The following is a 26,861-nucleotide window of genomic DNA, read 5'->3' on the forward strand; positions in this document are numbered from 1 at the left end:
GTTACTGAACTTCGTTACTGGGTTTTTCATTATTCCCAACTTATTTCTGAAGACAGTCCAAAAAAGATGAATTTATGTAACTTTAAACTGCCATGATCCCCAGCTGAGTCAAATCTGGAATATAGTACTTGTTCAATAAATGGTCCAGCTTTTGCACCTATGAGATGTAGAGTATATGAGGTATTCAGCTTAGAAGATTGACTTGTTTACTAGACTGTCGTATGCCATTTATTCAACAGCTTATGATCTGTGTGCTTTGGGACTCCACAAAGAACTAAACCGTTCTTAGATCTGGGCTTTGTATTCTTATCCTTTCTACCTTCCATCCTTATATAACTAATACTTAGTAAGACTTCACGTGTCTTTAGGTGAGAAGGCTGGGAAAAGTGAAGAAGTTATGAGGAAAATCTAAAGAAAGAAGCACTTTAGATAGGCTGATGAGTGTTAGGGAGATTTGTTAGGAAGATTTGAAGCCGGTGAGGGGGGAATTAATTTAGTTTATTCAGTAAATGTAGGATAGCCCACTTTCAGTAGAAACACCAATTTCTGTGGTGGAATAATCAGTTTCTATCGCTACACTTTTCACTTAGTGTTTTATTATATCTGGTACAGCAAGGTATTATAAAAGTTTCTTTTCCCTTTTAATTGGTAACTTAAATAGGCACAGATTGTTATAAAGATTCAAGTAAAACAGCATTGTTTTACATTATAGCATATGTTATTGGAATGATCTACTTCATTTAACACACTTACTGATTTCTTAATGTTGTAAGCCAGGAGTACCTGGAATCCAGCAAGTCCAGAATCAGGCATATCACCAGAAAATAAGTATTCTTTTTTTTTCATATTTGCTTAACTGTCACTTCTTTAAACCCAGCTCAATTTCAGACTTAATTTGTTGTGATTTTTTTGTACCTGAGTATTATTATTACTAACTCTGAAGAACTCTGCAGCTGAATAATGGGAATTGGGGGGAATTGAACACCATATGAAACAGACCTGGAAAGAGAGGGAGAGAGAGATATGTGTGTGTGTGTATAACAAATGAATGAAGAAATAATGTGAACAAGAATAATAATGCTGGTAACTCTAAACGTATTTTCATCTTGTGTTTGGGAGATGGCAAGTGAAGTGTAAATGTATTCATGAGCTAGTAAAAGCTATTTATTTAAATCAACCAAGTTGCCTAAGGAATAGATTGTGTGTTGAATTCTTTTGGCTATGGATTTTCTAAAACTAGGTAAGTATGAATGATCCTCAGCTTTAGGTTGCTTTGCCATACATAGTTTAGGCTGCTTTAATTCAGATGAAAGAGGTTGGGTGGGGATCAGGTAGGGGTTGGGGGGTTAAGGTTGCTTTGTGCTGTGCTTGGGACTCCACTCCAGCCTATTGTCATGGGAGTGCAGGCCTGGTTTTGCCAGCTCTTCATTTTCTGCCCCTCTCCCTCACCCTTAGTTGAAAATCCAGAATTTTATTAAAAATATTTAGGTACCGTAAGTCAGATGCGGTACATCTTTGCCCAAGTGCAGTCGGATTGCTGTGGATGCTGTCTAGTTTGAGAAAATTTTTATTGTGTTTTGAGAAAATTCTTTTTGTGTAGATTGGACCTTTGCGTGCATTTCAGTTTGGGGAATATCCTCATGTGGTAACCCATGTGCATTCCTTGTTTCTGTTGGAAGGGTAGAGAATCTGTTAGTCTCAGATATCTGCCCCATATTGTTTGTATTCAGATGTTCTGTATGTGGTTCATGAATAGAAAAGACCCATTCAGTACTTGGGTCTTTAACCGTTTTTCACTAGAAACATAAACTCACCTTTAAGGTGAGTTTATGTTTCTAGTGAAAATCCAAGTTTGGTGGTAGGGCCTTTGCCTGGCAGATGTTATTGGGAAGGTCTACTTGATCTCTTTTTTTTAATGCTTGACCATTAAGTCAGTATGTGACCCAATGGTAGCTTGTTTTGATATCCCATTCTTTTGCTGATGTGCTGCTTGTCTTTTGTTTTGTTAGCAGTCACATGAGAAAGCAATTGTATGAAGTGAACTATCTTGAAAACCTGAAATAACAAATTTCCATCAAGGACAGTCTAAGTCCAGCTGACTGATTCCAGAAAAAGAATGCTGTTCTCATGTGTGGACTAAGGGCCAGGAGTTCTTACAAGTTCACCATGTTTATAGGAAGTTTAAAAGTGGAGGAAAAGTCCCTGTTAATGCCGTTTTAAAAATTAAATATATTATCTAATTAGAATGAAAATACTAGAAACTGCTTGTGGTTTTTTTTTTTTTTAAACATGGGCAGGCACCGGGAATCGAACCCGGGTCCTCGGGCATGGCAGGCAAGCACTCTTACCTGCTGAGCCACTGTGGCCAGCCCCTGCTTCTGATTTTAAGATCTCCTACCTTCTCTGATACCGAAGGAACGTAGTTCTGATCCATTTACCTGGACTTTTATACAAATTAACTTGTCTTGTGTCTGAAATACATGCCCAGATTTTATGTTCATTTCTTATGTTCATTTTGGGCAAAATTTAATCCAGTCCTTCCAAATATTGTTGAAACTATGCTGTTCGTGGTCCTGTTATGTACTTTTAAAACTCTTACATTCTCAAATTTTAGGAAAAATTATAAGGGTTCCCTTTTATTTTCTAACCAAAAGAGTATCTGAGGAAACATCCCAGTGTTTGGTCTCATGGGGAATTAGGGGTTTTGGTCTACCAAAAGGAAGTTGGTGTTTACGTTTTCTGTCCTCAGTTACATGGAAAACTACAGAGAAACTTTTTGTTATCAGTTCTTGTAAGAGCATAAAATTGAACTAAGTAAGATGAGAATAGAAAGTATAATGAAGGTGGTGAACCAGAGTTGACCATCTTTGACACATAACTCTAAAGCTCTCTAAACCTTATGGTTGATAGCTGGTTTAAGCAAAGATTGTGTGTGTGTTTTCTGTTTTTAAAACCTCAGCTATTTTATGGGTTAGGTAGTGTGATCTCGGTTTACAAATGAAGAACGAAGCAGAGTGGTGCTTTCGGTCTCACAGCTCAGTAACTAGTCAAGCTAGTATTTGAAAGGCAGTCTAAGACTGCCTTGTTTCTGCACCTGTACAAAAAGTGTACACTGTGGTGATAGTATAGTTTAAGTCCCATTAACTAAAGTCAGGGAAGGCAGAGACAAATTAACTACTGCAGCAAACCATGACCTTCTGAAGAGCTGGAAGGATTGCAGGCTCCTTGAAGGAGCTCTGTTAACACACTCAACTCGCTGGACTCTTGTTTTATAGGCCAACTGCAAGAGTTTCCTGACAGAACTGACCGTACATAGCAGTGGTTTAATGTTTAATTTTGTTTCTATGTGACTTTTAATCTAGTAATCTACTTAAATGATGTAATTGCCTTGAGGTATATTTATTTTTATTCCCATTTTATAGAAGTGTGAGTTAAGACAGACTTTTAGTCATACACAAAAATAAGTCGTTTAATGACTCTTGTATTGTACCCATAACCCAACTTCAACAATCAACATTTTACCTGTCTTGTGTCATCTCCATTTACCACCACCCCTCCTTTTTTAACGAGTAATTTGTATTTTCTTCATCTCAAATTTTCAAACCTTTGGAAGAGTTACAAAAATTGTTCAGTTAACACCCTCTTTTCCCCTACATCACCACTCAAATTTGCCATATTTATCTGTACCATTGGAGAGCTGGAGTCATTTTGACATGCCTTTCTTAGCAGTAAGGGCACCCGCCCTCCTAACCACAATATAATTATTGCACTCAGCGAAATTTAACATTCATTTCATATTCAGATTTTTTCCTCTTATTTCAGTAATATTCCTTAGTTTTTAAATCCAGATTCATTTCAAAGACCACACATTAGTTATTGCTCGGTCTTTGATCAAGAACAGTTCTCACGCCTTTGTCTTTAATGACAGTGACACTTTGAAGAGTCTAGGCCCACTGTTCTGCAGAATGTAGTTCAATTTGGATTTATCTGATTGCTTTCTTTGATTAGAATCTGGTTAGATATTTTTGGCAGGAATATTCTTTGGGGATATTGTGCCTTTCTCATTGCATCCTTTGAGAAGTTTGTGTTCATGTGAAATGATCATTTGGTTAAGGCGGAATCCCTCAGATTGCTCCAATTTTTGCTCCTCTGATTGTAGTAAGTAATTAGTGAATTGTCTAACAGTCTTCTTTGGTTTTAGCATCTTTTGATGATTCTGCAAAAGTTATTGCTGAAGTTCTTTAAAGCTAACATCATTTCACCTCTAAATAGTATATATTTAACGGATAAGTGTTTTAAAAAAACATAACCATGATGCTGCTATCACACCTGCCTACAGTTCTTTAACATCTAATATCTTGACCATGTTCAAATTTCCTGAATTGTTTCAGATATCTCTCTAATAGTTGCTTTGCTTGAATCTGATCCAAATGGTCCTTAGGTTGCATTTATTTGATGGCCTCTTGATTGACTTGTAATATCTTCTTCTACCTTCCCTCTTTTTTTTTTCCAAGCCATTTATTTGTTGAAGAAACTGAGTCATTTGTTCTCTTGAATTTGAATTTGGCTGATCACTTTCCAAATCCTGGATTTGGCTGATCACTTCTTGGAGTTTTAAGTGTTTCTCTGTTCTAGGTATTTTCTGTAAACTAGTAGGTGGAAATCTGATTAGCTGTAGCTTTTGTTTTGTTTAGCAGGTGCTGGGTGAGGGGGCACAAAATAGCTGCGTTTCAGAAACAAGATTAATCCTTAGTGGGTGCCTCTATTGCCAGCCTCATCCATCCTATGTAAAGTTCCCCATTAACCTTTTGCCTAAGGTTTTTCGTATACAATGGTAATTATTGCCTAGGTCCCACCCAAGGTTTGCAAATGATAATTTGTTAATTTCTTTTATTCCTTCTTCATCATTTAGCTGGATTTTTTCTGACTCAAGTTTATTTCTATTTTTTTATGTATATCTTCCTGGAAAGTGTAAGAGGATGTATTAATCTTAATCTTTATAGAGGGTGATCCTGGACTGCTTTAGCAATCCTCTAAAATGCCCTCAGTTTCCTCATTTGTAAATTTGGGATGATTGTTGTGCCTACCTCCTTGAATTTTTTGTGAGGGTTAGATGAGTTAGTAAGCACAGTGTAAAAATAACATCTGGCCCACGGTGTATGCTAGCTATGGAAGTAAGTTTCTCCATAACTTAACATGTAATGCTTCAGCAGGTATAATGGAGAGGTTCTTCATGAGTTGACAGCAGGATGCTTGAGCTTGAACGGAAGTGCTGCTTGCCCACACAGATCTGTCCTTTGGACTCCATGGAAACAACCTTAATGAAAGAGACACCTGCACCTATTACTGCACACTGATATGAGCGTTGACAATAGCAGAGGTGTAAAGCCTGGAACACATTCTGAAATGGTGTTAGGACAATTAATGGTGGTGGGTAGTACATCTTATATGGTGGGTAAGTTGGGGAAGAATGGTATCTCCAGTAAAGGTTTTTACCATTAAGATTTTTATCTGAACAAAGGGCCTTTTTGCCTAGTCTGCCTCACTGAGAGCTGTTTGACACTACTGATCACTTTGGTGGGGGAGGAAATGTTCTTCCTTTTGACCTTTTAATTTGCCATGTTCTGTAGCTTAAAAAAACACTATTGATGGTTGGGTAGAATACTTGGGAAGTTTAGCACTGTTCAGGTGCTTAGGCATTAATATGTAATTCATTTACTTAACAAACATTTGAACACCTCCAGTGTGTAAGACACTGGGAGCCACATCAGTGAACAACTCAGACAATAGTTTGTCCTCATGGAGTTTATGTTATGGTAGTGGTAAATAAGACAGAATAAACATAAGTTTTGTAGTGGTAGAAGATGATGAGTGCTATGGAAATAAAGCCAAAGCATGGTAAAGAGGAATTGAGATGGGCAGGGTCTTACTTTTGAGCAAAGGCAGAAAGAGAGGAGACAGTGGGTCTTCCCTGCAGAGGGAAAGCCAAGGCCTAGAGGCTTGTTGGGTATGTTGTGATAAAAGAGGGTGGCTACTTGCTGTGTTAATGCCCTGTAACAGGTGAAGGGCAGAGGCTTGGAATCAGTTATCTGGATGAGATGTAGGTGATTTGGATTAGGGAGCTAAGAGTCTCAATGTCAGAATCGTGATGTGTTTTTAAGGTAGAGTGAACAGGGTTTGCTTACTGGATAGAATGTGAATTGAGAGAGAAACAGAGCAAGCAGTCAAGGATAACTGAGGTTTTGGGCCTGGGTAGTTGCAAGGATTGGGTAGCCATTCCCTGCCGTGGGGGAAACAAAGAACAGATTTAAGGGGACCATCCAAATAATTCATCCCTTCAAGTGAAAGGGTAGGTGGTGACAAACACTTCATTAAGTACACTGGTCCATAGATTTCTTCACCATGAGAACCCTTGCAACTATAGATTCACAGAGCCAGTTCTTTTAACCTAATCACTTAAAGATGTGATTAGATCACTAATCACTTAAAGTGGCTTAGTTAGGTATATCTGTGTAGCCCATTGTAAGAGAGTCAAGTATAACTTAGACTTTGAGACTTAAATTTCTTTATTCTCTGATTGCAAGGCTGTTAACCCTGCTAAAGAGAAGGAATGCGAAACGCCTTGGACTTGAATGGTCAGAACCTTGATAAGCCCTTCTGTTGACCAGTCAAGGTGGTTTTGTTTTGTGTATTTATTTCCCCAAGAAGCCTATACCTGGGACTTCTTTTTATTTTTAATCTCTTCATCTTCTTCATACATCTGTCTGTTTGTACTTGATCATACATAAATACTTCAATTGGGTTTTATCGTGGTGCTGTTGGCAGTTTATTTTGTTAGCATTTGTTATAAATCCAACTGAAATATTTTCTCTGTTAGCACAGTTTTTAAACATGTGTGATATTGATTAATGTTTTCAGTTAATTGTTAATGTTTCTTCCTGTAATAAAGTAATGTCTTTTCATCAAAGATAAGATTGCATAGTAAACAGAAGCTATTGTGACAGATAGATGGGAGCACAACTCCTATCTTAAACACATGACTGCATCCTGGGGCAAATTATAATACCTCCTTGTTTCTCATCTATAAAGTGGCCATGACAATTGTACTACCCTCCTAATTGTGGGAGAATTAAAGTAATGCACACAAAGCTCTAGCACAGTAGCTGGAAGGTATTAAGGTTTAGTTCTATAAGTGTCAGTTTTTAAAAACAATCTCCATTGTTTATAACTTACCTATTTTCTATAAGCAGTCTTTTAAAAGTGAGTGACCAGTATTTAGCCTCTTGGGTTCTTTCTGTTATGAATTATATAAACATTTAATCATTGGAGTTACATGTTGTGTTATTTTTTAATTTCTCAAAAGAAAGGTTATTGAATTTGCTCTTTATGCAAATTTATAGTATCATCCACATGTAAGTTAAAACCAGTGGCAATGTCATAATCCCAAACTCTAAAGGTCTTAATTCTCTGAGACTTAAAAAAAAAAAAATTGTGATCCACACTTCTATATTGATAAAAGCAAATTAAAATGAGTGTTTCTTAGAGAAAAGGTGAGGTGCGTATGGGTGAAATAATAAATCCTGTGGCTTATAAACTTTTCTAGGATAAGATTTCATTTGAAGAAATGATTTACTTACAGGGGAATCCATCCCTCTATACCCGCCCCCCCCCTCCCAAATATGAAACTGATAAAAGTAGAGCTGTTTTGGTTGAGCTACTCTGTCTCCCCTTCCACTCCTGTGATGATATACCAGGAACGGGAACTCTTCAGAGCACAGTTCACAACCAGTCAAGGGTTCACAGACTTCTTACGTTTTTTTGTTTTCTTTACCAGAACAGTTGCAGGTTTTTGGAACAATCATGCATAAAATACAGTTCTTATGTACTTTTAAAAACTTGAATAGCCAAGATTGTAGGCATGATGGAAATGTGTTGTTAAAGATACTTAAGAACAAACTCCTTTATGTTGTAGGACTATTACTTATAATTATGTGTAATCTTATCTTCAGGTTAACTTATAATTTAAATTTGAATGGAGGTCATGTCAGTTGTATTATGAAAACTTGCTTTGCATTTAAGTATCAATTGTAAATTACCAATGTATTATTGCTGTACATTTTTAATATAAATAGGGATTTTGAGAACGATCCTATATGAGTATATGTATATTCCATAGCAAGCATTATGAACCAATTCCCTTGGTGCAGTTTGGTTTACTGGACCTTGAATTAAGATGACAAAAGTAGAAGTAGAATGTAAAAAATCTGTAAGTAGAATGTAAATTGCTACTGATTTTTTTTTGTATTTGATTTGAGTGAAATTTATTTAAATAGTAGTTAATAGTTGATAGGTGGTTTGGAGCTTCTCACACTTTTGTGACAAAGAGCTACATATTTAATAATGTTATTTTAGCTAGTTTTTCTATGTAAAAATAACTTTGAAGCTCCTAAAATGCCTGGCACATAGTGGACAGTTTAATTTGAGAGGAACCAATAATATTACTTTCAATCTGAATAAGTTGTTGTGCTGGGCAATATTATAAGCTTTCTATGTGTTGTTTATTCTGTACCTAAACCGTTAAGGGCTAGCTGCTTGTTTACAGGTGAGGGAGTTGAGGCTCACAGAGGTTTAGATGACACCTGTTAAGACTGTGAGGTGAGGAAGTGTCAATTTGAAACTTAGTCTTTCGAAGCTTGACTACTTTCTGCTACTTCCTAACACCTCCACGTGTACAGTGGTGCCTGCACACACTTGCCTTCTCCCTACTCTGGTGTAGTGAGAACTTTATATATCACTCTTTGAGGAGTGAGGTGGGGAGAAAACCAAGCCTTAGGTATACCCATGTTTTTTCTTTGTTAAGATATGACAATCATATTTTTAGAGGTCTCTGTGTATTCTGTAACCCTTAAATTGATAGCTGGTAAGGTGAATGTTTCATTGTATCCGAGTGTGAACAAGAATGATTAAGCCTACCATTGACCGAGTGCTAGGATGGGCCTGTTCAGATCATCTCTTGAGTATGTGTTTTTTAAACTGACTCCAAAGCTGAATAGATTGTCGTTTGGTCAATTTTAGGGTCACCATATTTCTCTAGCCTTTAGTTAGTAGCCCAGGTGCCTCATTGAATTTACTGTGATTCAGAGAGCCTGGTGTTTGGGGTTTGTTTTCCTTGTTCATTGTTTAGTTCTATGACACATGATTCTCTTTTTAGATAGATGGTGACCAGATGTTCTGGATTGTCCAGAATGTCCCAGAATAATTTCCCGATTTGAAAGATAAATTATATGGTCACTATAGATACCATGAGAGATACAATTAATTAATTCAGTTGTTATTTAATTCATCCAATTTCATGAAACTGTACCAAAATTGTATTCTAATTGTGCAAAACTATCAATAAAACTATTTTTTTCCTAAGAAAGAAGTTGCTTCCTTTGGGTGATGGGGTGTCTGCTGTGTTCAAAACACCCTTTTGGTTGAGGTTTGGCTAAATCTTCTACCACCATTAAGGGACCATTTCTTTATATATTCTAGGACTATTACTCTAATTGTGGAAATGATTACTTTTTAAAATAATGCACTAGCAGAGAACCAACCCATATACTTTTCATAATTTTGATTGTTTTATTATTTGTCCTGTATTTTCACTTAAGGGATTTGCTTGAACCATGAACCAACTTAATCCTACAAATAAGAAATATAAATTTAATACTCCATTTTAGCTTAAGAAAAAAAAATTCAGTGCATAGTTCTCCTGAAAATAAAGGAGCTCTAGGCAGTGCTCATTGTGTTTTTGCTGTGGAAATGTTTTTTTCTTTAAAAGAAAGGGATAAAATATATACATTTTGTATTATAAATTGTATTTGGAACCATTTCTAGGGAACGTACAATTTATCTCGCAGAAATTAGCTGAACTTCACAACTGTGACAATCTGTCGTGACTAGGGTATAAGATTTAGTTGTATTACAGTATTTTATTTTTCTACACATGAAATTGATCTATTTTTTGTTTTTCCTTTTCCACTCTTAACAGGTACTGGTCTCAATTTTTTTTGTTGTTGTTTGTTTCAATTAGAAAAAGTTTAAAATACACTTAAAAACTGGAATCCAGTTAGAAAGAGACTGTCATCAATGGCTTTTGAAGGCTTTGAAGAAGGATAGGTGGAAAGAGTAGAGGACTCACCTTTGAGCTTGCATTTGGCTATCTCCACTACCTTTCTTATGGGCAGGGTGTGTTCTTTCTCTTTTGCTTATCTGCTCTTCTAGAGAATTTAGGGGTTAGACCTAGCTTGGGAGTTCCAACCAGTATGAATAGTCAGTAGGGAGCAGAATAGGTAGATATGAGTCTTGCATAAATCATACGTAACAGTGAAAAACAATGCAACTAGAAGAGCTTGATGTTCAGAATTCTAGTAAGTAATGGTTCCTAGTAGCAGAGGAAGGAAGTAACTTGTTCTATTTCTGAGCAGTTCTTTGAGCAAATAAGCTGCTGCAGCAGCTTACATCCCTCCTGCATACCTATCCCCACTCCTCAAAGCACAAGAATCCTTGGTTGTTTTTCTGTCCCTTCTTGGAGAAACATATGGTCAGTCACTACCGTGGAGAAGAGCAATGTCAAAAGGGGCTCTTCTGAGCTGTGAGCTGGGATTATCTAACCTGAAACAAGTGGCAAGAGTATGGCTTGTTTGGTGGCAGGAAGAGCTCTGGGGAAGGCAGAATTTCACAGCTGCCAATAGGAGTTTTTATTGTAATTGAGGGCCCTGCCCCTTATGTGAAAATATTAAAGGTACCCTTTTAAATAATATTTTTTAATTGTTTGATTAGGTTTTATTTAAATTTTAGATGATTCTTAAATAATGTTGAGGTATTTCTGTAAAAACTTGAACGCTTTTGGGATGGGGAAGTTGGTCATAGAAAAATGACCTATTTTAAGATTTGACATGTATGAAGTGATGCAAATCCCAACTTAGTGTCAGTGGTAACTTTATTTATGCCAGGCATTATTGACACTGACTTTTAAAGAGAAAGGATTTTATTCAGTTTTCTTAAAATTATTGTAGTGCTTTATACTTTAAAAAAAAAAAAAAGGCATTAAAATGGGCTTGATGGCAGCTTTATGAAGTAGACCTAAATCCTGTAATTTGGTTAAGATATTATCTTTTTCTTGCCAGTGGTGTGTGTGTGTGTGTGGTGTGTTTTTAAGTTTTTAGTACCATGGTGTATTTTGAACAGTTTTGAGAAGAGGTGGCTTGATATAGTATCATTTATACGCTTTATGTTTTTTGTTGATTTAATGTCTAGATTCATCAAACAGCAACTGCCTTTTTTCAAGCATAGACAATCATTTTACTCTGAGGTTGCTTTATTTCAAATGGAGAAATCACTTAGAATTTAAAGTGTGGTTATCTTAGGTTGAGGAACAAAATGTTTTTTATATTGATTTATTAGTTACCATTATAATTAACTTAAAAAATTCAAATTTGTCTCTTTTCCAGGAAAAACCCCTCAAATTCATGAATTTTATGTAAATTTAAATCTTTTTTTAAAGGAAGGATTGTCTTAATCTAGCACTGAAAACTATCTGTGATTGACTTATGAAGATGTTTTGTCATCTAATGGTTGGTGAATGTCTGTTTCATGTAGGTTTGTAAAAGAAAATAATAATCAAATTATCTTTTAATCTTCCAGAAAACCTCTTTTCCCCTCTCCCCACCTGTTCAATACCCTTCAACAAAAACCATTAAGAAATTCTCAACAAGGTCAAACCTTGAGTCTTTGTACGCTCCAAGGTTCTCTTGGATATATTGCCTAATGAGAAGGAGAGAAACTGCATCTCTGAAAAATTTCTTTTTGTTGTCCTCCAATGTCTACCTCCAGTTTAGAGTAAAGAATATAATTTTAGGGTCATTTTCTAAGTTATATGTTCCTAGCTTCTTGTGTGGAATGTTTTGTTCTCCTCTAGCGCAGGAGTCATTCTCATAAGTTCTGGGTTACTTTATGGCAACTAACACAGATGTTCATGTGCAGTGGGAATTTAGGAAAGTTTTATAGCCATAGATTTGTCCAGGCTGAGCCATGCCTGGCTACCTGTGTTTAAATTCCCTGGGGGTAGATGATAGCACCTAATAAAAGTGACCTACCATGCAAGATTTTAACAGTTTTGAAAAGAGGTAGCTGTCTATGGAGTGCATTACTCTCCTGTTGGAATTTGTAGTACTTGAAGATTCATTTTGGTCCCTTAACTATTAATAATTAGTGTTTGGCTCCCCCCCCTCGCCCCCCCCCCCCCCCAACTCCCAGAAGCATTCTAAGTGCTTTAAGATCTTGGTGCCTGTTCCAGTCTGAGACCATCACAATAAGACAAGAGAGGGCCTTGTCATAGTTGGCCGTTCTTAGCTCCTGGAGTAGTTAGGCCACTTAGCTATAAGGTTGATAAATTTTTATTCTTAATTAAAAATGATAAATATTCTCACTGACTTTTAAGTATCCACTGCAGTAGTATAGACTGTTCTTTTTTTTTTTTTTTGTGGAATTGAAGTGTATTTTAAAAGTTTCTTTTTTCATTTTATAAACAATGTCTTGTTGCGCCGTGTGTTTGCTAGACTGAAAGTTTCCTCATCACTTGGTGAGACCCTCCTCTAATTCAATCTTTGTCTTTTGTCTTTGCTGCCTTGCAGGGTTGGTACAGTAGGCTTCACTAGACTTAGCTGCAACTCAGAATTTCTCCTCCAGCACCTGAGTAAATGCTGATGGTCTTTTGGAGAGTGGATTAAGAGTACGAGTTAAGTTCTCAATCCCAATTAAGAAGCGGAGGAAAATTTAAAACTGTCTCCTTCAAAGTTTATCACAACCACCACCATCAAGACAGCAAACCAAAGGACAAAGACTTTGACCTGCTGTATTGCCCTGTAGTCCAGTTCACGTATGGTTTACAGACTTGGCTGGGGGTGCTAATAAGTAAATAAAAAGTTGGACGCTTTTATCATTTGAAGCTTTTATTCACAAAGTTACCAAAATGAGGGCTGTGCTGGAGACAGCAGACATTGCCATAGTGGCTCTGTATTTTATCCTGGTCATGTGCATTGGTTTTTTTGCCATGTGGAAATCTAATAGAAGCACCGTGAGTGGATACTTCCTGGCGGGGCGCTCTATGACCTGGGTAGCTATCGGTGCTTCTCTATTTGTGAGCAATATTGGGAGTGAGCACTTCATTGGGCTGGCAGGATCTGGAGCTGCAAGTGGATTTGCAGTGGGCGCATGGGAATTCAATGCCTTACTGCTTTTGCAACTTCTGGGATGGGTTTTCATCCCAATATACATCCGGTCAGGGGTATACACCATGCCTGAATACTTGTCCAAACGATTTGGTGGCCATAGGATTCAGGTCTATTTTGCAGCCTTGTCTCTGATTCTTTATATCTTCACCAAACTCTCAGTGGATCTGTATTCGGGTGCCCTGTTTATCCAGGAGTCTCTTGGTTGGAACCTTTACGTGTCTGTCATCCTGCTTATTGGCATGACTGCCTTGCTGACTGTCACCGGAGGCCTTGTTGCAGTGATCTACACAGACACTCTTCAAGCTCTGCTCATGATTATTGGGGCACTAACACTTATGATTATTAGCATAATGGAGATTGGTGGGTTTGAGGAAGTTAAGAGAAGGTACATGTTGGCCTCACCCAATGTTACTTCCATCTTATTGACATACAACCTTTCCAATACAAATTCTTGTAATGTCTACCCTAAGAAAGATGCTCTGAAAATGTTGCGGGATCCAACAGATGAAGATGTTCCTTGGCCTGGATTCATTCTTGGGCAGACTCCAGCTTCAGTATGGTACTGGTGTGCTGACCAGGTCATCGTGCAGAGGGTCCTAGCTGCCAAAAACATTGCTCATGCCAAGGGCTCTACTCTTATGGCTGGCTTCTTGAAGCTTCTGCCAATGTTTATCATAGTGGTCCCAGGAATGATCTCTAGGATACTGTTTGCCGATGACATAGCTTGCATCAATCCAGAACACTGCATGCAGGTGTGTGGAAGCAGAGCTGGGTGCTCCAATATTGCCTACCCTCGCCTGGTGATGAAGCTGGTTCCTGTGGGCCTCCGAGGCTTAATGATGGCAGTGATGATTGCAGCTCTTATGAGTGACTTGGACTCTATCTTTAACAGCGCCAGTACCATATTCACCCTTGATGTGTACAAACTCATCCGCAAGAGTGCAAGCTCCCGAGAACTAATGATTGTGGGGAGGATATTTGTAGCTTTTATGGTGGTGATCAGCATTGCATGGGTACCTATCATTGTGGAGATGCAAGGAGGCCAGATGTACCTTTACATTCAGGAGGTAGCAGATTACCTGACACCCCCAGTTGCGGCCCTGTTCCTTCTGGCAATTTTCTGGAAACGATGCAACGAGCAAGGGGCTTTCTATGGTGGAATGGCTGGCTTTGTTCTTGGAGCAGTTCGTTTGACACTGGCCTTTGCCTACCGTGCCCCAGAATGTGACCAACCTGATAACAGGCCAGGTTTCATCAAAGACATCCATTACATGTATGTGGCTACAGTATTGTTTTGGGTCACAGGACTCATTACTGTAATTGTTAGTCTTCTCACACCACCTCCCACAAAGGAACAGATTCGCACCACCACCTTTTGGTCTAAGAAGAACTTGGTAAAGGAGAGCTGCTCCCCAAAAGATGAACCATATAAAATGCAAGAGAAGAACATTCTAAGATGCAATGAGAATACTGAGGCTATCAACCACATCATCCCCAATGGGAAATCTGAAGACAGCTTAAAGGGCCTTCAGCCTGAAGATGTTACTCTGTTGGTGACCTGCAGAGACGAGGGGAACCCGGTGTCTTCCTTAGGCCATTCAGAGGCAGAAACACCTGTAGATGCTTATTCCAATGGGCAAGCGGCTCTCATGGGTGAGAAAGAGAGAAAGAAAGAAGCAGAGGATGGCAGTCGATATTGGAAGTTCATAGACTGGTTTTGTGGCTTTAAAAGTAAGAGCCTCAGCAAGAGGAGTCTCAGAGACCTGATGGAAGAGGAGGCTGTTTGTTTACAAATGTTGGAAGAGACTCCACGAGTTAAACTGATACTGAACATTGGACTTTTTGCTGTATGTTCTCTTGGAATTTTCATGTTTGTTTATTTCTCCTTATGAACTTTTAAGCATATGGTGAAACACTAACTTAAGAAAATTCTTGTCTTTGAAAAAATTATGTAACTGTTGCATCTCTCAGGCATTGTTTACGCTATAGGTTTTAGCCAAATTTTACTTAGCAGAAAATCATCTGTGTGCAAGACTTTATTTTCCCAGAGATGGATGAAAGTAAATCTTCAGCTTAATGAAGCAAAACTTGTTTAGCAGACTGAATTGTCCAAATGTGGTTTAAATTTTTCCATACCAAAGTAAGGAGAGACCAACTATTCTCAGAACACTTAGAGCAGAATATATGTTATGATAACATGAATAGGTCTCCTGTCTGCACTGCCAAGTCTTGGTATACCTACTAATCCTAAAGTAAAAGACTTGTTCATTTCAAAGTTTTTTTCTCTGCCTCTGTAATCCCTACTACCATTAAAAAAAAAAAAAGCAAACTGAAGTCTTAGACATTATACAATCTACTAATGTGCTGAAAATCTAACAAATGTGCTTGTGTGATACTTGTTCCAGGGTAAGTTAATTAGTTGGCCAGGTTCATTTTGTTAGCATGAACCTATGCATTCCGATTGCCAAAAGAAAGGCAGAATGCTTTCCTATAGCTATTCTTGTATCAGCAATCTTTGGAATGTTGGGAAAAACTGTCCAATTTATTTATGTTTTCTTCTTTTTTTCTCTTCTTTGGCTTGAGTTTGAATGGACTAAACCCAAATAACCACCGAGTCTGTCTTTGTAAAGTCACATTTTATGAATTTATTGTTAAATGATTATGAAGGAGAAAATGAAGTAAACATTGTCAATAATCCCTAAATAAGATGGTACATATAGTTTGGGACTTAGTAGCCCCCAAGCAATGTTCGGTCAACTAAGCTAAGCTGACAGGTGATTACTCATTCTCCATTAATTCTTTCTAGCATTATTCTTGTCATTTGGTAACATTTTTTGTTAGCCAAGTGCCTTCCCAAGTGGATAGAGTTGGAAGCTATGTCCAGAAACTTGAACAAAAATTGACACTGCTTTTCTTCTGGATTGCCTGACTTGATTGAGTCATGAAATATTGAGGGTGAATTTTAGAGTTTTTAAGTCTGAGATCATAATTGCATCCTTAAAAAATGTTTTTCCTAATTTATTTTTTCTCAAAAGATATGCCATCTGTACAAGTCTTTGGCCTCTATTTCTGTTTAAAAAGTCACATGTCTTACAGTATAAGAATGTTTCAGTGCAAATTGGCCATCAGTAACAGAAAACACAGAGTGCATACTTTGCCATTCATTGATAGATTGTCAGAATGATCTTTCTATAGATTGGATAGCATGTTCAAAGAGGTGCCATGAACAAAAATTTCCGGGTCTAGTAGTGTGTCTTGTGGAGGATAGTACAGGACTTGGTAATTAGAGAACTTCCTATCTTAACTTGGTACCCAATTGCAGCTCACAGGCTGATTTCCCCATAGTGAGTTCAGGGTATGAAACATAACTAGAGAAAGGGTCTACAGATTATGCAGTTCTGTATTCATATGTGTTCAGCACTGTCCTTTGTCCTCCATAAAAAAATGAAGAAAGCTAATTGTGTATCTACTTTCTTTCCTTTAATCTAGGATACTTTTTAAATTGCATGGATTTTATTAAGCTTGTAATTCATTAGGGAAAATTATTACATTTATAGATACTTTGTAGATTTTGAATCAAAACTCAGTCCTAACGAATTTAAATTTTTCTTGGTCTCTAACCTGTTTCATTGTGGTGGGCTTGATTAGTCCAAAGTTGAGTTTAGAAATTATTGGGTGGCATAAAGTCTTCCCATTTCCAGGAGGCGTTCTGATGGACTGAGTCTGTAGATGAAAATGAATAGCATGTGTTTCTGAAAAGCTTAGAGTGCCTTGCAGAATTTTTATCTCAATATTCTTGAGGTTTATAACCTGGGGGCCAAATAGGTAGGTACTATCCATTTCTTGTATGGAGGCTGAGACTGAAGTGTCCAAGGTTACAAAGTCTATTTGGAAAGAACAAACCAGGTCTCCAAATCTGGACTCAGGGTTTGTCCATTAGACCAATCTTCCTCTGAGATAACCTTTTGGAATTTGGGGTATAAGATCTCGGATTCTTTAATTTTTTAAATTACAAACTAATTTGTAGTAATGAAAGTTTTCTTTGAATGCATTGCTGTGTAACTCAGCAGTGGGAATTTGGTGCATTGCCTGGACAGACTTCCACTTCTGTTTTACAGTGTAAATGAATAGGGGGTGTTTATGTGGATTTTTTCCCCTTTATTTAATATTGAGTCTTAATAATTTGGAATATTAGGGTCCCCCTACCTTCTTTCTGCTGTTGTCTTAGTAAGATACATAAAATACATCATTTGTGTCTTTTTGTGTATATAGCAGTTGGTCAAGTTTAGAGTACTAATAATGTCTGTTAATAAGGAATGACTATTAGCATATTCATTAGGGTAGTTTATTCTTGCCAGTATAAACATCACTTTATTTAGGCTGAAGTCCCTGAAGCTTGTCCTTTTTACTGCTTCCCGGTAATAGTGAATTTGCTTGAGTAAGGATTGAATTGCTGATTACAACTTCATTTCAGGCAACCAGTCTTCAGTCTGTATTTCATTAGAATGATTGTTCCTGGAATGATAGGTTGTCTGTCTTAAGCTAGCAAAATGTTCATACTTTACACTGATTAAATGAGTCTTATATGAAGGCATTTGATTTCCAGGCATTAACATGTATATATTTTTATATTAGGTCAAGCTAAGGTTCAATTGACTAAGAGTGATTTTGACTCAAATAATTAGCCAAAAGTCAAAATGAGGTGAGGACATTGATATTCAAAGGTGGAGAAAAATGTTATCTCATCAGCTATTAATGGTATTCCCCAGTTCTTACATTTTTATGCTCACAGGTAACCTTAGTCTCAAGTTCTGATCAGAAGGATAGACTTGTTACTCAGGTACCCAGAAAGTTTATTGGCTTCTTTGTGGAATCTCTGATTTCTCTTTTCATCTCTCAGAATATTCTGTCCTGCCACACTAAGAGAGTAAACAGCTTTGGAAACAACTGAGCCAGTATGTTCTTCCCCAGGCATTCTTCCCTGGGAAGGTTATCACTTCTTCCTTTAGGTTAGGTAAGCATCAAGTAGTAGCAGTGGGCTGTGTCCTTTGGCCTAAACTCAAAAGATGTCATCTCCTAGACCTTCCTGTTCACTTGACTTTCTGCCAGAGGCTTGTCAGGGCCATGGAAGCCATACTTCTTAGGGATGGCACCTTCAGAAATCTTCAGGGATTCACATCTTAAGAATTGGAAGGGTTGATAATTCCAACCTGAGGATAAGCAGGTGTAAAAAGTTTTTTGTCCAAGGCGGTTAGAGTCTTTGTCTCACACAATCTTCTCAGTCCATTACTTTCTTCCCTATACTGGGTGTATGGATCTTTCCCCTGACTCTTTGAATATCATTTAATGTTGCCTGTGGGTTATTATTGTTCTTTACACTATTCCCGCCCCACCCCCACCTCCAGGAGCTATTTAAAGGTCAGGTCCTTCAGGGTTCCCACTTGGCAGTATTAGGCTTACCTGCTTCCCTTATATATTAGACCCCTGTTTCATTTTCCTCTGATATGATGGCTGGAAAGATACATAGGTATCTAGTAGAAACACCTCTACCATTCCTCAAGTTTGCATTGGGAGAAAATGTACATAAAACCATCCTTGTTTGATAATGTGACTATGGAGAATTGCCAGAACAGAGTTTTCCTAAGAAATCAGAAAAACTGTATTAAGTTTTAATTAACTGACATTAACAAATTGTTAACGGACAAAATATGTATTATTTTAAAATCTTCTGACTTAGAATCGTATCCATTGGATTCTAGAGCTTAAAGCATCTTGACTTCAGTTAGTTTAAAACCCTCTGCATATAGATTAAGGTTCCAATGAATAAGATCTAGCCTGTTAAACCCTGGTTTGATATTAAATACTGTGAATTACAAATTTATTAATACATTTGAGATTAAAATGACTGATATTTGATAGTGATAATTTGCTAGAAGAAATGCTTTTAGAATTCAGTATTCTTAAGATTTCTCATCAGCCAGGTGTTAACTTGCTTAAGTCATCCAATGTTGACATTAGCCAGAGAAAGTTTTACAAATAGGATATATTTCTGTGTGTGTACATCCACCTGCTATTCAGAGAGACTGGTCTTTTCCTGTATTTTTATCCTTAATAAAAGATGGGATTTAGTCTTTTGTTGGGAATGGCACCTCATATTTCTTGGTAGCCAATAACTTTTAACCATTGGCATACAGTATTATGCTGTATTTGCCTTCCCTCACATTGCTTCTTTAATTCTTTTATCTATTCTTTCTTTTCGCACTTGTCATATTCTTACTTTGTCTCTTAGCAGTTTAATTCTCTTTCAGACTTACTGCCATAGTATTTGAAAGTGCTGCTTTGCCCCGGTATTGAGGATTTAGATCCAAATAACATCTCATTAAGTGTAGTTATGTTTAAATATGCTAATTTTCTGTTAGCTTAAAATGTTAATTCTCAAGAATAGTTTTCTCACACTTACTTGGTATTGAATATTAATAGAGGCACTAATATCAGTATTTTATTCTCAAAACTCCCTTTTCGGAAATTACAGAGAGAGGAATAGTTAAAATTCACGAGTCCCTTTGAAATGATGATATCACAATAATGCAGAAGGGCAGTGGAGTTTGCTGTGATGTGCAGGTGTGCTTTTCCTGTAAAGAAAGGTGAAAAGTTAAAATTGGTTAGTTAGCATATACAGTCTTTGTTAGATATGAGGCTGGATTGTGTCTTTTTAGAGATAATTAGACTTGGTTTACTTCACTCTGGGCTGCAAATTCTGTTTTGTCCATTAAAGTCATTTCCCTTAATATTATTTTTACTTCCCTTAATTTTGCATGCTTTTTGTCACACCTCCCTCTGTTTGGAAAACTGTAGCTGATTCAGCTACTTTGGCTCCTAGCACAGAATTTACCTAAGGTTCAAAGTAATTAATTAATAGGTTTGCCAGCATTGAGTTCTGCAACATTATTAATTTATTCATATAAATTTGTTTTTTTCTTTAAACTTCTCTGTACAATGCTAGGGATAAGGCTTTGAACTACTTTTGCCTTTAAAGGAATGTTATGAGAATTGATTTAATTTGTGCTTTCTGTTTGCATCTCTAACCCTTAATAAAAGTGGGATTTAGTCTTTTGTTGGGAATAGCACCTCATATTTCTTGGTTAGCCAATAACTTAACCATTGGCATACAGTCTTCTACTGAGAAATAAAACAAATTTGATGTGTCTTTATCATCACTAATCTCATGCACTTTACTTTTTAGGAGTGACTCATACTCTGAGGCTGTTGACTTAATAACTTCACTTTGTAACTCTTAAGTTTGGTTACCTGGATTCATAGCATTTTTGAAGAGAGGGTTGCTAGAATACAGAAGGCAACTGAAGAGCAAGCCAAGACAAAGGACGGGGGTCTGGGTTTCTTCTTAGTATAGGAACATTGATTTTGCCCTCCTCAGAAAAAACACTGTACCAAAATTCGTGCCCAAAATAATGACAGTGTCTCCCCCCCACCACCAAGTTTACATTCATTGAACTCTGTCAATAAGGGAAATGTGTATTTTAGTGATTTCAACAACAGCAAAAGTTGACAGAAGGTATCCACAGCCTAATTGGAGACTTACGTTTATCTCAGTGCGTTTACCTTTTTGGCTTGTACAACTGGATAAAGGAATGTTAAAAAGGAATGTTTAGGGCGGGCAATGGTGGCTCAGTGGCAGAGTTCTCTCCTGCCAGGCGGGAGACCCGGGTTCAGTTCCTGGTGCCTGCTCATGCAGGGGAATCAAACACAAAAGGAATGTTTAATTTGTTTATTGCTTCTGGACAAACTATATAATTTTGTAGTCTATCAGTATATCCTACACTTAGCAAGTGGAATGTACCTTATAGGTCACAGTTTTGTTAAGATAATTGGAAATTGATATTAGGCTCATTGCTGTTACTGAAATCCCAAATTGGCCAAGGCCCATATACAGAATATTCCATATGTAATCAGTTCTGAAATTTGTGTTTTGATTAGTGCCTTCTGGTTACCAATATTGACTTTGCTAGCTTGTACTTGTCCCTTTATAAAAAAACTCTTGTTAAAACTAGTGAAGGAAGTTAAAAGAAATTTTATAATTACATATTTTATATACAGCCTTTTAGGTTCACGGAACCAGGTAACACTATATTTGTGTTGCAGCTTAAATGTTATTTATTTGTCTCATATCCTTAATTAAAATTTTAAAGTTACTTGTATTAATTCTATGAGTATATTTTAATTTTATTGCTTGTCCACTGCAAGCTTCATAGGCATATCTGAAAACATATATATGAGAACAGTTTATATTCCATGATAGGGAAAAAGCTAAAGGTCCATAGAAAGCACAAAATTGTGGTCACCCACATGTGTATTTCCATCCGTACAAAGCACAAGACTTAGTGTTCTCAGTCTCCCACAAGTGCCAGTCTTAAAGCCAATCAGATGTTTGTCTTGGGGGGTGTGACGTTGAGGACCACAGTATTGAAAGTCCTGAGCAATGAAGTATCTGACTATGTTTTGGGACCTCAATGGTAAGTGTTCCAGTGTGATAATCTGATTATGTTTGTACAGCTTTCCTGGAGGGAGAGAATACAAATATCAAGAATGTTGCAATTATATTTGGGGGTTACTGACTAATATGGGGTCATTGGGTTCTTTCCCACAATCTGGGCCATTGGGACACGTCTAGGTTTTGGTTGGAACAGTTTGTGACAAAGAATTGCTTCCAGCTGTAGAGCTGCTGGAGTCATTTTTATCTTAAATCTTTAGGAAATATTACCTCTCATCAACAGTGCCCTAACAATTTTGTATTTTAATAGGGCAAATACTACTGTCTTCGGTTTTTGTATACGTTTATGAGAGATGAAAGTGTCTTTATTATTTTCATATGCTTAATGATACTTCATTTTGTTTAATAAAGGAGATTTGATCCAAGAATTTGAGCATCTAAATAGTCCTGAACAACCCTGCCAAGTGAACTACTTTGGTTTCACGATGGCTTTAAGAGTCTGCAGGGTTCTCTCATCTTGCCCACTACCCTCTTAGAGACTAGTTTAGATGAAATCTGAATTTGCGTGCAAAAGAAAATGTTTTCTTCCAGTCAGCCTTGTCCTTATCCTACTCCTCACTCTCTTCACTTCTGAAATAGCCCATTTTATCAAGAATTAATTAGATGTATCTTTCTCTTGGATTTTACCCTCATGTCAAATGTAAAACTTTCACAATGGGAGAGAAAGGACTATCTTCATTCCTATTCTCCTCTATGTTGTGTATTTATCTTCTGAGGGGAAGACTTGGTCAACTCATTAATATGTTCAGATTGAAGATTATAGCTGGTATAGCTATAGCTATATAGCTGGTATATAACTGGTATATGTGACATGTGACACTTTGACAGATCTCCCCAGCAAAAAGCTAGCTAGCTGTGCACCTGCAGCATTTCTTTAGAATGTTAAACCTTAGGCATGGAGATGAGGGGGAGAGGAGTATCACAAATGCAAGAAAAAGGAAAAGTTTGAGGAATGTTCTTGACTTAGCAATATGTGGTATTGCAAAGCAGTTATAACCTGTTAATCCTATATGTGTTCTGTACCCTTAAATGTTTAAGAGTTTGTAAGAACCTTAAGAAAGAATGCTTTTAAAGAGTCCTTTGGCAGATAGCTTTTATTTCATTTATAATTTCATGGAAAACTGCTTTAATTAGCCTAGGTGAAAAATAGTCCTAGCAGTGTAAATATGTATAATTAGAATTTTCGAATTTCACTGTGAGATCTCTAACTTTTGAGTTGGCAAACAGATCAACAAATCTTTTGCTCATGGACTTTTCTGTGGGATTGTTAAAATGCAAAAGCTTTATTATTTTTTAATAATGACATATTACATTAGTGTCAGGTGATGGTGTGGAATCTGTTCTACTTTCCCCCATCATTATTGCTTCAGTTTATAGATTGCCAACAGAGTTCAGAAATAGATTAGGGATTGGCCCAGTCTTTGCTTGGACACTTGTCCAGCTTGTGTTGGCAGTCACATATGAACTGTGCTATGCTTCTCAGTGCTTTTTTTTTTTTATAAGGTGGATATCAAAATAGTTGCTGTGCAAAAAGTTAGTAGTCTTCTTTAAGAAGAAAAACAATTCCTTTTCTAATAATATCCTGTGAAATTGCTTCATTCATTCCTTTATTTTTAAGCCAAATGTCAGCAGAGCACTGCTCTTTTATCTAGTAATTTTGATATGTATTAATACATTTTTTAAGATGTCTGTGTTAAAAATGTCTTTCCCAGTGGCCTGCCTTATGCTTTGTTCACATTTTCTGTAAAAGACCAGTCAATACACTGAAGATGTGTATTGTGTACAAGTATCATTTTAGTCAGTTATGCATTCCAAATGTGATTATCAATGAAGTTGTTGAAAGTTAATTTTGTTATTGGTGATTTTTTTGAATTATAAAATTTACCTTCTGTTGCTCAAAGCTTTTTTTTTTTTTAAGTTGAATTGTGTCCATCTCATTGTACAGTATTTTAGTTGCAAGCAGAAAGTAGAATTTGGTATGAACCAGGTTATTATGTCCATATTGAAAGGAATAATACAGTGAAAGTGTAGATTTAGGATTGTTAACCATTCATTACAATTCTAACTTGACTATTCTAACCTACTGTATACAATCTGATTTTTAAAATTGTAGACATGTATGATCTTGGTTTAATGTGTTTTTAAAGTGTTATTGCTGTTTAAAAAATGAAGCAAATCTGCTAAAGAGCTGTCAGTTTTCATTACTGACCCAGTGTAAAATACACTGTTCTTTGTGTATTGTGTGTTATTTTGCAGCTGCTGCATTAGCCTTCAGAAGTATTTGGAAACTTAAGATGAACTACATTTCTTGCAAAGTACATTCCTTTCTGTGGTATTTTGTCCTGTAACTGAAGTATAGTAATTATTTTACAGAATTGTTAGCACTTCTGTACCAACTTTGAATAAAATAAAAAAAATTACATTCCTGTGACTTGAGTATTTTCAGTATGAACATGTCTCCCCTCACAAATTGACAGTGTTCTATGCTGTGTCTCACCTGAAGAGGCTGTTTACATCTCTTCCTTCCCCTCTGCTCACAAATGTCTTCCACTAAGTTTGCCCTACTGCTTATGCAGTTTTTTACCTTTGTGAACATGAACTCACAGGTATTGATTGAAAGTTGGGCTATATACAAAACATTGAGTAAGTAAAATTATTCTTAAGTTTTTTCACTTCAGCCCCTCACTCTCTTCACTTCCAGAAAAAAGCCCATTTTCATCAAGAATGAATTAGATGTATCTTTCTCTTGGGTTTTGCCCTTATGTCAAAAGATGTAACTTTCATAATGGGAGAGAAGGTTCTACCTTTGTTCTCATTCTTCCCTATTTTGTAGGTTTATCCTTTGAAAGTTGTTGCTTGACATAAGGGCAGTCTAACATTGAAATAATTTTAGATATGCAAAAACGTTGTATAATTTGAAGAATTATATCTTAAAATTAATTTGAAGAGTTTAGGGCTAGTCTTCATATTCATCAGTAGTTAATGCTTTGCGTAATTTACTTTGTCATTCTCTCTAATCAATACATGCATTTTTCTGAACTTTTTGAGGCTAAATTGCAGACATCGTTCCCCTCTAACCCTTAGTACTCTGGAGTGTATTTCCTTAGTAGGACAGCCACTCACTCAACCACAGTATAATTATCAAAATTAGGAAAGTAGCTGATAATACAGTTTAAAGAATTTATTCAGATGTGACTGGTTTCAATAATGTCCCTTTATAGCATTTTCTTCTCCAGGAACCAGTCTATTGTGTTGAGCTTTTATGCCTCTTGTCTCCTGTAATCTGTAACAGTTCCTTAGACTTTGTCTTTCATGGTATTGACTTTTTTTTTGTATGGGCAGACATGGGGTATCCAACCCAGGTCTCTGGCATGGCAGGTGAGAACTCTGCCTGCTGAGCCACCATGGCCCGCCCGGTACTGACATTTTGAAGAGTACAGGCCACTAATTTTGCAAAGATTTCTCTTCAATTTTGGCTTAAATTCAAGCTATGCATTTTTGTTGTGAGTGCAGCGTTAAGTGATAATTTGTCCCCAAACCTTCACATCAAGAGGCATGTAATGTTTGTTCTGTTATTGGTGACGTTAGTTAACTTGGATCAAGGTGGTGTCTACCAGGTTTCTCTACTATCAGGGTACTATTTCTCTCTAATGTAAAAAGTGACTTGTGAGGAGATACTTGGAAATTATATAGATAATGTAGTCCTCATCAAACTTGAACACCTAGTTTAATATCCATTGATAATTCTCGCCGAAGTTATTACTATGATGGATCAAAATGGTGATTTTACTATTTTGGGGGGCCATTTGAAAGCAAAGCTTCTTTTCCCCATTTATTTATCATTAGTATGAATTCATAGATTGTTTTAGTCATTGGATTATAACCCATTATTGTCAATATTTTGCGTGACTGTTTCTAGTGGGATCCCCCTGTAGTCTAATTCCTGTTTCCTTGTGACATGTTTCCATCGCTTTTTTTTTTTTTTTTTTGATATGCTGTATGGTGAGGTCACATATCATTCTTTTTCCATGTGAGTGTCCTATTATTGCAGCACCATTTCTTGAGTTTTTGGTTTGTTTGTATTTGTTGGTTTCTTTATGCATAGGCCAAGAATTGAATTCGAGTCCTCCCGCATGGCAGGTGAGAATTCTACCACTGAACTACCCTCACACCCCCCTTCCATCGCTGTTTGAGTAGTTCTTGTACTTTTCCTTGCCCTGGTCCAGAAATCTTCCATTTACAGGGGATGATATTTAGAAACCAAGATCCTGAGTATGCTTTTGCTACTGCAGTGTCATTACTCTGAGTCCTTTAGGTATGAAGTAGAAAACTCATATACATGCATTTTTTTTTCTCATAGTTCTGATTCTAAATCAACACCAGAGGGTTCTTTTCAGCAATCTTCCATTCTTTAGTCTCCTCTCCAATTGTAAGAAATCTGCTAATAACATGGATCACATTTATTAAGTTTTTCAATGCTCTAACTCAGAATTGGATGATTTGGGGGGGGACCCAGAACTTAATTGGTTTTATGCTAAGAGGGTGAAGATCAGGCACCTCTCTGTTAGGTGTTAGATGCTTTTGCATGCGCGATCTGAATCATAATAGGTGACCCAGATTCTCTTCTACAGATGAGGAACCACGGGCTGGGACAATGTCTGGGGTGGTCATTGTTCTTTCCAGTGCAATGCCTGGTACACAGTGAGCATTTAATAACTTGAAAAAGTGAACAAATAGATGGCCACACAGCTTGTGTCAGAGCTGGGGTTTGAATCTAGGTCTTTGTAACTCCTGACTCCATACCATATTGCAGGGGTCAGCAAACTTTCTGTAAAGGACCATATGGTAAACATTTTTTTGGCCTCTCTGGCCATACAGTCTTTGTTCCAACTATTCAACTCTGTTACAGTATGAAATAGCCTTAGACAATATATAAATGATCACTCATAGCTGTGTTCTAGTAAAACGTTACTTACAAAAGCAGTTAGTGGGCTGTAGAAGTTTGCTGACCCCTG

At 36.9% G+C, this 26,861-nt stretch overlaps 1 protein-coding gene across 4 annotated transcripts in view; it reads left to right on the forward strand.

Annotated features, from left to right (window-relative positions):
• Positions 1 to 26,861, forward strand: part of SLC5A3 (solute carrier family 5 member 3) — a 92,376-nt gene that overhangs the window by 8,511 nt on the left and 57,004 nt on the right. For 2 of the 4 annotated variants that reach the window (XM_077118900.1, XM_077118899.1), the window contains exon 2: positions 12,678 to 24,268. The exons of the other annotated variants lie outside the window; for them this stretch is intronic. In XM_077118900.1, coding sequence (XP_076975015.1) covers positions 13,016 to 15,169 — 2,154 coding nt within the window. In that variant the 5' untranslated portion in view covers positions 12,678 to 13,015 and the 3' untranslated portion in view covers positions 15,170 to 24,268. Of the gene's footprint in view, positions 1 to 12,677; positions 24,269 to 26,861 lie in introns of those variants that run through there. 4 annotated transcript variants of the gene reach the window in all.

This window comes from Tamandua tetradactyla, chromosome 10 (genome assembly GCF_023851605.1).
Source record: "Tamandua tetradactyla isolate mTamTet1 chromosome 10, mTamTet1.pri, whole genome shotgun sequence".
Lineage (NCBI taxonomy): Eukaryota > Metazoa > Chordata > Mammalia > Pilosa > Myrmecophagidae > Tamandua > Tamandua tetradactyla.